At 45.0% G+C, this 10,990-nt stretch overlaps 1 protein-coding gene across 1 annotated transcript in view; it reads right to left on the bottom strand.

The window, feature by feature from the left end:
* CPA6 (carboxypeptidase A6) overlaps positions 1-7,140 on the bottom strand; it is a 300,483-nt gene extending 293,343 nt beyond the window's left edge. The window contains exon 1 of the mRNA XM_010848449.1: positions 7,025-7,140. Coding sequence (XP_010846751.1) covers positions 7,025-7,140 — 116 coding nt within the window. The remainder of the gene's footprint in view (positions 1-7,024) is intronic.
* Between the last annotated feature and the right edge of the window lie 3,850 nt (positions 7,141-10,990).

Raw genomic sequence — 10,990 nt, 5'->3', positions numbered from 1 at the left:
ATAAGACAGACTGCTGTGACATTCTAAGGTTCTTGCAGCTAAGGGCATATAATTGATTCTAGCCAGTAGTGAGTGATATTTGAACTTCTGGGCTGTGATTTTAAAAGGAAAGAGGAGAGACCATCCCTTTCTACTTCCCTGCAGGCTGGACCCAAAGGCTGGAAGACTCCTTCCTGACACATCTGGGAGTTGAGCGTTGAGCACAGCAGAGGCATAGCCCAGACAGACCCCTGAGTCTCTGTCACCATCAACCATACTAGTTTTGGATTTTTCACATGAGAGAGAAATAAGTTTCTTGTTTAAGCCACTGAATTTTTGGTTCTTTATTCTAACAAAAAAGAGAAAGAAAAACAAGACAACCTAACAATATTCTTAAGAACACATATTAAGAAATTATTTTACTATTTTCAAAGTATACTGAGAAAAAAGAACAAAGATGGTAATTTTGTTGAAGAAAACCAGAAAAAAGTTTGCTTCAACCTGTAATAAGAAAACTAATTCTTAAGGAAATTTACTATACTACCCAGAAAAAGATCCTAAAGCTTCACATGCTGCTTTATTATAAAGAAGTTAATACCCAGAAGGCAGACTGGAAAGGCATTTATTTGGCAAAGCAAATGCTAATCCTATATACCAGTTATCTACCGATTGATCATAATGAAGACTGTAAAACAAGTCATCAAAAGAGTTTTTATTTTCCATTCAGTAATTCCATTTATAAAGACAGAAAACACAATGCTTTTGTAGCCTGCACAATCTAAGCCGTAAAGTTATGAAACATTAACATCCTTCACTGCTTTTCACGGGGTGGAAGTGATTAGGCTTAATGGCATTACCCAGAAGGTATCCTGGCGCCATAAAATAAAAGCTCTGTCATCAGATTGGGCTCCACTGGAAAAGCAGTCCAGAAGCACAGGAAATGCTCCTCCTCCCACTAGCTCACTGGCAGGAGGAATGCTGATCCCTATGGAGTACCATCGACCTGCCAGTTCAGGTCAGGAGTAGGGGCTGCAGCATCGATGTCCTTCAGAACCAAAGCTGGCAGCCCCAGTACACAACACTGGGCAGGGAAGAAAGCTTTTGATGTAATGAGCTGATAAACAATCCACAAGGGGGTGCTGTACTCTGTGCTAGTGCCTAAGGAAACCAAAAATAGGCTCCCACTAACCAGGGTCATGGCAACCCACTCCACTGTTCTTGCCTTGAGAATCCCAGGGACGGGGGAGCCTGGTGGGCTGCTGTCTATGGGGTCACACAGAGTCAGACACGACTGAAGCAACTTAGCAGCAGCAGCAGCAACCAGGGTCAAGTGCTAAAAGAACTTCCAGAAGACATCAAAGAACCATTCCATTAATCACATGCCAACCTGTGGGGACAAAGTTTCAAAGCAACCTCAGAGCCTACCATACACCCTTCCTAACACCTGATGCCCCAAATCTATGTCTTTCACACACATTTAAAAATAAATTTTTATGTGGACCATTTTTAAACTATTGAATTTGTTACAATATTGCTTCTGTTTTGTGGCTTGGTTTTTTGACTGTGAGGCATGTGGGAGCATAGTTCCCCCACCAGGGATTGAGCCTGCACCTCCTACATTGGAAGGCAAAGTCTTAACTACTGGACAGCAAGGGAAGTCTATCACACACATTTTAATCCATTATTCACGATCTGAGATGGCTCCTTCTTGCTTTTGGCTCTTATTATGAGCGGGGCTTGCCTGCCTTGCTTGTTCAGGATGAGCAAGGCTGAAGCTCTCTATTCTCATTACAGAGGAGTTTTAGGACTGAGCAGAGTGAAATAGAGGCAGAGGAACCAGAGAGTCTGATGATAGAGGCCTTGAGAGCCTGGCAGAGAACGGATTTGATGTATTTGGCAATAGGTGGCCAAAGTAGATCTTTGAGCAAGACAGTAACACAACAGAAGTCTTATTTAGTGAGGTCATCAGTACGGGAAGGACTATAGGCAGGGAGATCAGTTAGCAGGAAGTTACCTTTATCCAGGCTGAGATAAAGACATCATAAACATGGCTGGTAGCTATTATAAGAGAGAGGACAAGGAGGATATTTTTTATAGGTATGGAAGGAACTATAGAGATAGACTTGCTCTTCAGCAATGAAATAAGGTAGTTGAAGATCTAGAGTAAAGCTCATCAAGGAAACAGACACAGTGAAGAATAAAAGGCAGAACCCACAATTTTCCACCCAAATCAGGATCCTTCTGAGACTGAAAGAGGAGCACTGGCAGTTACTACCCCAGAACAGTACTTACAGACAGGGCCAGTCCATGGCAAGCAAGGATTCATGGTCAACCCATCTGAAAAGAACTTTAACCACCAACATAGAAGATAACTCTTAAGATTCGTGAGCAACTGGATTGCTTGAATTCTAGCCCTAGGTTTCCAAAAGTTCAGAACATTACTAGGAAGCCACCAGTGAAACTGAAGCTGCAATTTTTTGGCCACCTGATGTGAAAAGCCGACTCATTGGAAAAGACCCTGATGCTGGAAAAGATTGAAGGCAGAAGAAGAGTGTGGCAGAGGATGAGATGGTTAGATAGCATCACCGACTCAATGGACATGAATTTGAGCAAACTCTGGGAGATGGCGAAGGACAGGGGAGCCTGGTATGCTGCAGTCCATGGGGTCGCAAAGAGTCGGACGTGACTTAATAACTGAACACCACCCCCACCCCCACCATCAGAAAGGTAAAAGACTTAAAAGCTGCTTTGAGCAATGGAGGGGACTACCTAGAGAGCTAAGATGGAGAACAAGAATGACATCCCTGAAGTCAAATCTATTCCCCCAAACCTCTACTTCTCTGCAATATGTGCTGTGCTAAGTCACTTCAGTCGTGTTCGACTCTTTGCGACCCCATGGACTGCAGAGTGCCAGGCTCCTCTGTCCATGGGATTCTCCAGGCAAGAATACTGGAGTGGGTTGCCATGTCACATCCCAATTTGGGGCCTCTCTGCTCACAGGATTTTAAGGACCAAATGCCTTTAAAAATCTCATTTTCTTCAAGTCTAATTCCTGGATCTCGATATTCCATTCCAATGGATGATTGGTGAACTTGGCCAATAACTGGGTGTCTGAGTAGGTGGGGGATGGAAGGGGAGGGGCAGGGATGGGAGGACGAGTGCAGCACGGATGCTGGCTCATCAGAACACACCAGCTGGCTAGTGGGCTGGGACCAGCCTGCACATAGCCATGTGGACCCTGCACAGCGTTCAGTCCCACGTCGTGGCTCTGGTGGTGGGAGTCGTGCTCTCTCTACCCTAGCCCAGGTACCCAAGGCTGCGTGACCAGAAGAGGGGAGGGATTTCTCCCTCCTTCTTGGTGCATTGAGCTCTCTCTTCAATCCCACAGTAGGCTGCTATCCCACAACACACTCAAACACTGTGTACCTCCTCATGTTACATGTGGGGCTACTGTCTTTACTAAACTGCAAGCTATCAGAGGGCCCTGGCTCTTGTACTCTTGGCACAAGTAGGTGTTGGAATAATACTGAAGGCATGAAGTGCACACCCATGGCCGCTTTCTGTGCTACTTATTTTGGTGACAATCTAAAGTTCCTTATCTCATATGGTCTCTGCCTGCTTTTCTATTAACAATTTGCCACCTTAGAGAAGACCACCAAGGGTCAGCTCACAATTTTGCCCACATAGTCTACTCTTTTCTTTCATCATCCTATTATCAGTTCCCTTAACAAGGTGAAGTCTTCTGTTTTTCTGAAAAAGTCATTCTTTTCTATACCTGAATGGGGGCACAGTGAGAAGTACAGTTTGTTGAGTTAGGCAGAGCTGGGTTAGAATCCCCGCTGTGGGATAGTTAGCTGTGAACTTGGATTGCCCTTTTGTCCCTCAATGAACCTCTCTGTGAAATGAGGATACCAAAACTCTCATTACGCTAATTGAGAAAGTAATTTTTTTTATCAGTGTTTTATATTAAGTACTGGTAAGTATTTTTAGTAAGTAGTTGACATGGTGTTAAAAAAGCTAAGTGCCAAAAACCATGCAATACTCAGGCTGTTGCATTTAATTCCCATGACAACTTGGCAGGGAATATTGTCTCAGTGTCTCAGATGAAGAAACTGAGGCTTGGAGAGGTTAAGGAATTTACCTTAAGGTAACAGAGCTACTAAGAGTGGGAAAGCAGAAACTGAAAGGCAGGCAGTTGAACTTCAGGACTTATAAACATTATACATGAAGGCAGAACTGAATAGGCAGTTCAGCAAAATATCATAGCCACTTTGCTTCTACAGTATCACCAGAATTTATTGTGTCACTGGCTTAGATCTCTCTTTTACCATCACTAAAAAAAACTACCCTAATTTCATGTCATGCAGAAGATTCTTATTTTTTGCCCTCAATATCACAGTCTAATAAATAACCAAGTCTGCTTCCAGGAATATGAGGGGATAAGGGAAAAGGAGAGAACACTGATGTTAGCCCGAGTTGGAGTCTCATGCACAGACTGATATTTTTTTTAATCACCAAAATGTTTGCCCTGTATCATAGCTCTTAAAACCTGCTAACAGAGTACCAATAAATGTTATTTGATGTCAAGTTATTTTCCACACTTGGCTTCATCCCTTTTCTACATATTTTTAAATCTTCCTTGTAAGTAATTTGATAGTTACCTGAAAAGGTATTCATTTATGTCAGATTTTCCTTATAGTCTCCCTACACTTTTTTTCCATCATGCTTAAATTTGCCATTTTTCAAGCATCTTATTATACGACCGCACCACACGACTGTTACTAGTTTGTGTAGAAAGCCTAGGCTCATTAGCTGCTCCTAAGAAGCACACTGGTCTGCCCTGCATATTGTTTTTGTTCGTGCTCAGAGTCCTGCAAATGATGATCACTTATTATCAGATTCAACCAAGACTCACAAAAAAATTGTTTGTTTTTTAAGAAAACTTCAAGAAATAGTGCTACTTCATAATTACTACCAATAATACCTAAATAGATTACTTAAGGGACAAAACTGAGGTGGTTTAGAATAACTTCGGATAAGAAACAAAAATAACGTTCAATACCATTCTATCATGTGATTTTACCTAGTTCTAGCTAGACTTGCAGAAGGCATTTCCTGGGGAAGTAAAGCAACAGAATCCCAAACCTCCGCGGCACTTCTGTCTTTGGTGGTGAGAGAATGACATGCATCAAATGAAGGAAAAGCAAAAACCCCCATTTTCAATGGTGAGTGTGCTCAAAGACATCTCTGGATAAAGGAGAAGCTCTCCTGTGATGGACAGGGAAGGCTCCCTTCCGTGTCTCATTGTTTCATCTTTTCCTTCCGACTTCCAGACACCTCTAATTTATACATTTGGGACTAACTTCTTATGGAGCAGCCAGAGAGAAAATGGCAATTACTTTCTTTGCAGAACAACAGAAAAGATAGTGCAACTTCGTCCTAAAAGATTCCAAGTTCTCTAGGAAAGGCCACCACCTTTGGCTTCCTTTCCTCTGCTAAGTGGTGCTTAGGGAAGTGGGCACACCTGCTCTGCTAAGCTGACCTGCTCACTTATCTTTGACGAGGGTCACACACCGAAGTCATTATGGACTGAGCCACAGCTGAGTGGAGAAGCGAGGTCCTATGTGACATGAGCACATCTAAATCTGATATATGTTTATCATGTAACTAACATCCATTAAAGAGTCAGAGCAAACTCCTCCACATCTTAGCTGGCATCATCAGTCACTAAACACAGCTTCCATACCCAGGTCTCCAAGGGCGGTGACTACCAGGGACAAGATGTAAAGCCTGGATGATGTATGTTCAGGAGACAGAAAAGCAGCTGTCAGATGTAAACTCTGAATACTCCCAGGAACACCAGGGTGGAAATTTGGGGGATGTTACTATCTATAGTCCTCATCTCCACCAACACCCCCTCTTCATCATCCTGCATCTCCTTAAACTGAGAGCACATTTTACAAAATTTCCTCTGTAAGCACTGTATTCAGAGGGAACTCTATAGCTGTGCCCAGATTCTTCAGGAGAAAAAGAGAAACAATTCTCTTTTCCAGGGTCACACTTACAAATTCTTCTCTACATGATTCCTAGAAAGAACAACTGCTTTAAGACCTGGCCTTCATCCAGATTGATATGAAAACTTTCCTCTACTGGTCCTCACAGAGCACTCGTAGACTATTTAGAAAGATTTAAGACTCTAGTTTTTCCTTCTCTGTAGAAAGGAACTGAATTAGAGGAGCTATTTAAGGTTCTCCCAACCCTAAAATGCAGGAATGCCAGCATTTCCAGATTCAGAGAACGACAGACCCCCTGCAAATTCAAGCAAAGCACACGCTGTATATTTCACAGTAAGCCTTTAGGATAAGACACGCGCAGTCCCACACGGTTCACACGCAGCCCCGCGCCTCCTCACCGAAGGCAAACAAAGCATGCTAACCCAGAGGGGGAGAAACGCACACGGCGTTCCCCCTTTAGGTTTCTCCCTTCAGAAAAACCCCCATAATTTTGCAGTTGGCTACGTTTATTTGGCTTATTTTGAGTTGACTCATTTCCATTGCTCAGATTTGAAAATCTTTCTAATAACCACGCTGTAGGCTAACAAACACTCAAGAGAAAATAAAAAGTCACACCCGATTCTTAATCACTGGTGAATTTCCACCCACTGCTCCTGCATACACTCCTCAAGGGGAAGCTTTAGTTTTCAGGCCACAGTTCATTTGGTACAGCATCCCCGCGGCCAAGCATACCCCAAGGCAGATACCGTACACACTGGCCACAGTGATTCTAAAGACAGAATCCCAATCAACACTGGTCCACGGCTCAGGTTGGCACATCATAAAGAGTATGAGAAGCTAGACGTGTGCCCAGCACATTCTCTCCAGAGAGCCTGGGACTGCATGGACATTTAAGATTAGGTGGCCAGGAAAGCATACAGATTCACACAGAGACCACAGACCAGAACAAGTGAGGCTCACTCAGGACCAAACCAGCGCCCTCCCCTGACCCTAGTCCAAGCCGTGCAGGGCATGAAAGTCGCTCCACTCACCCAGCATAGCGGTTGCTGTAAAGGTTACTGTGTCCTAGGCTCAGGCTCTTCAAAAAGAGCAGGCAGAGAGGCAGAAAAGCTGCTGTCTGGCTCCTGGGCTTCCCGAAGAACTTCATAGTGTGAGGATGAGAGGGCTGCAAAAGTTCCCTTGTAGTTAAGGCACCCCCTCCACACGGCACACGGTCCCTGGGAGAGGTGGAGGCGTGGGCTTGGGAGGGAGCAAAATGTGACACTTCTTTCCAGCCTCGGAGAACAAAAAAAAAGTTCAAGCAGCTGAGGGAGGGAGGTTGCTGCTCAGACTTGGTCCTGGGATGAGAAGCAGCAGCACACACAGCCCTGCCCTGAATTGAGCTGATCCTTAACCAGGCTCCCTCCAAGGGGCTGGGCCTCCCCAGGCTGACTCACCACGGCGGTTTGCTGGGTGCTGCTTCATTTGGGTAACTCTTTTTATTTTCTTGTTTGTGGAGGCTTTTTTTTTTTTTTTGCTTTCCAACTATAGGATGCTAACTTTTTACGACAACCTTCCTCCTACCCTAGAGCTTCCCCGATGACTCAGCAGGTAAAGAATCCACCTGCAATGCAGGAGACACAGGAGGTGCAAGTTCAATCCCTGGATTGGGAACATCCCCTGGAGGGAGAAATGGCAACCCACTCCAGTATTCTAGCCTGGAAAATCCCATGGACAGAGGAGCCTGGTGGGCTAGAGTCCAAAGGGTGGCAAAGAGTCGGACATGACTAAGCACAAGCATGAGTGTGAACTGCAAAAGACTTGTTTGAGGATGAGCTAAAACACACAGGTGTAGAGCATTGCAGGCTTTGTGTTTTGCTCTACCAAGGCAAATTTCTCCTTGGAGTCCACCTCCTGAAATGCACAATGAATTCAGTCTGGATGAACTGGGGACCTCAGGTGTGGCCGGCCAGCCCAGGTCCCCACTCCTACCTGACCCAAGTCAGGGCAGCCACTTCCCTGTGCTTCAGGGAGCCCCATGCTGATTTCACATGTCATCGGCAGCACCCAGGCCTGAGGCCAGTGCAAAGGTTCTCCTGGGGAACTAGACGACTCTGGGTACTGAGGCACATTCCCCACACATTTGGAATCACTTAGGGAGCCAGGCTATTTAAATCAATTCCCGGGGGTGGGATTAGTTGTTGAAAAAGCCCCTCAGGTGAGTTGGAGTTCAGCCCCCTTGCTGGTCTAGAGCAGGCTTCTCAAATTTGGGTGTGCACACACATCACCTGGGAATCTTGTTAGAACACGGCTTCTGAGGCAGCAGGCTGGGGTTGGGGCCTGAGATTCTGCATTTCTAACAAGATTACAACTGATGCTTGTACTGCTGGTCCTTCAGTCACACTTCGAGGAACAAGGCTTTACTTTACAATGAGTTCTGCTTTGGCTTCTCTCTAAAAGCTAGGGGGTGGAGGAAACCTTGAAGGAAGCCAGTTCCTTCTTGGTTTTCCCAGGTTGGTGATGAAGAAGGCTGGTTTTGCATTTACTTGCTTCTACCCCTGGGGTTCCCAGGTGGTGCTAGTGGTAAAGAACCCACCTGCCAATGCAGAAGATATAAGAAACTTGGGTTCAATCACTGGATCAGAAAGATCCCCTGGAGAAGGAAATGGCAACCCACTCGGGTATTCTTGCCTGGAGAATCCCATGAACAGAAGAGCCTGCTGGGCTACAATTCAGACGGTCTCAAAGAGTTGAGCATGACTGAAGTGACTTAGCACAGCAGCACACTTCTACCCTCATACACCAGAAAACCCATCTTGGGGGAGGATGTGCTTTGCTTTAGTAAATAAGAACATGGCTATCTAGGGTGTCTCCTGCTGTCACCCACGACCAGTTGCCGTCAAGAGCTCCTGCACCTTCTAACATGACAGCCAGAACCCCTGGTAGAAAAGAAATGACCAACTCTTCCTCCTGGGGACTTTAACCAAACACATAGGCATTTGGAGCATAACAGCTAAAAAAATGATTTTCGTCTAAGATGATTTTCTAAAGTTTCCTCCAACTTCTTTGTTGCTTTACTCTCGCTAAGTCATGTCTGACTCTTTTGCAACCCGCCAGGCTCCTCTATCCAGGGGCTTCCCCTGTAAGAACACTGGAGTGGGTTGCCATTTCCCCCTCCAGAGGAATCTTCATGACCCAGGGATCAAGCCCACAGCTCCTATGTCAGCAGGTGGCCCACTGAGCCACCTGAGAAGCCCCTTTCTCCAACTACCCCAGGATTACTTTGGTTAATCTCTTCTCCATGTCCCCCTTCCTAACACCCACTATGTCTGCTACTGTAGGGCACAGCACGTCGATTTTAAGTGTTGGTCTGCTTTTCTCAAAAGTCTGTCTTCTCCCTGAATGCAGAGCTGTGTCCCTCTGTCTTTGTATGACTGCCTCTTCTCTCCTTGAGAGAACAACGTTCACCGAAGGAATGATCAACAGTGTTTGTGGAGTGAGTGCTAAGCTGAGAAGGGATTCATTCAACAGACATTTACTCTGTGGCCTCTCTATCCAGATAGAGGAAAGCCCACTGGAGCAGCTGAGACTTGCATGGGTGCCTTTGAGAAGTGGCCGTACCCAGCCTCCTGGATTTGTTCCTGCTGGTTTATGTTGATTTCTTCTGTCTTGACTTCCTGGCCTGGTGCTTTGGTCTTTATGAACTGGCAAGGCTGCTCTGCAAGCAAGGCTCACAGTGATATTTCCTGGGGCCTTTTCGACAAGGCCACAAAAGCCTATACAACTGCCAGTGAGCTGTTGAAATAAGAGGTTACTGGGTAAATAAAACACTTCATCTCTTTGCATTTCGTTATGTCAGAACAATGTATAAATCTGTCATATTATATCACAACATTAAACTAGGAATGTTCAGTCTCTAACTGGGGATTAAGCTCATCCTCAAATCATCCTGAAGGGCTAGACCCAGAGAGCCTGCTTAGCAAATGCTCTCCAGACCCTGAGACCAAGGTAATCATTTCCTGGGCCATCAGAAATGCAAAACACCCTGGAGACATTCTATAACCTTCCTAAAAATTTAAGATCAAAGAAAGGTTCCCAAACAATAGAAGCCCTTCCTAACAATCTTCCCCTGCTTTTCTAAAGACCAGGTTATCTGATCAGACTTCCCTTAGAGTAGATAAGCGCCCATAAAATGAGGGATAAATAGAGTCCATTTAGCAAGTGGGAGGAGAAGAAGATGGTTTTATAGATGGATTCAAAGATAAAAGTCCCCCTTTTAAGGCACTGAGGGAGTGAATTATTAAACCAGTTAGAGATTTGGAGATGGACAGAAGGGAAATTCTGATTATTGGCTATGCCTTTGTCATATTTTAGTGGAAGGGTGAGTTTTATTAAAAGAAATATTATCCTGCAGAGAGAAAAAAAAGAGGAAACTACAGTAGGGAAAGGAAGACATCTTCCTTGACGTGGGTTCATTCTGGTGGATGATTAGATAAATTTTAATGTCTCTTCCAGATCTGGGATTCTACGATGCTACGAGGGAAGACTTTGTAAGTCCCTTTCTTAGGCTATGAGTGAGAACCATGTAGACAGACTTTGGTAAAGACCTCATGAAGAGAAGGTGGACGACCGGGGTTGGGCTCACGGTACAACAATCCTCTCCTCACAGGTGGTTTTGTGCTCATGTCTCCACGTCTTACTGACAGAGATGTTACTGCTCACCCGGTCTCTTCTATGGCTTTCTGCCATTGTTCCAACACCTGAGGAAAGAGCTGATGTGAGGTTAGCTGCCATATGTGGTCTCAGCAATTCTGTGAGGAATGTGCTGGAGCTTCCTTTCACAACATATTACTAACAATTCTCTCCCAACCATCTTCTCCAGAACCATCTTGCCCCCACATTTTTAATCTTTCTCCTGTCAATTAGCCATATCTCTCCCTCAGACACCAGCTACTTCTTCTGATTCCTCCTTTTCCTCCTTCTCGTCCTCCCTTCGCTGTCCCTCTCCCCTCCCCTCT

The sequence above is a fragment of the Bison bison genome, unplaced genomic scaffold (assembly GCF_000754665.1).
Source record: "Bison bison bison isolate TAMUID 2011002044 unplaced genomic scaffold, Bison_UMD1.0 scf7180017864267, whole genome shotgun sequence".
NCBI classification, from domain to species: domain Eukaryota; kingdom Metazoa; phylum Chordata; class Mammalia; order Artiodactyla; family Bovidae; genus Bison; species Bison bison.
The sequence above is the reverse complement of the archived record's forward strand: the minus strand, read 5'-3'. Positions and strand labels throughout refer to the sequence as shown.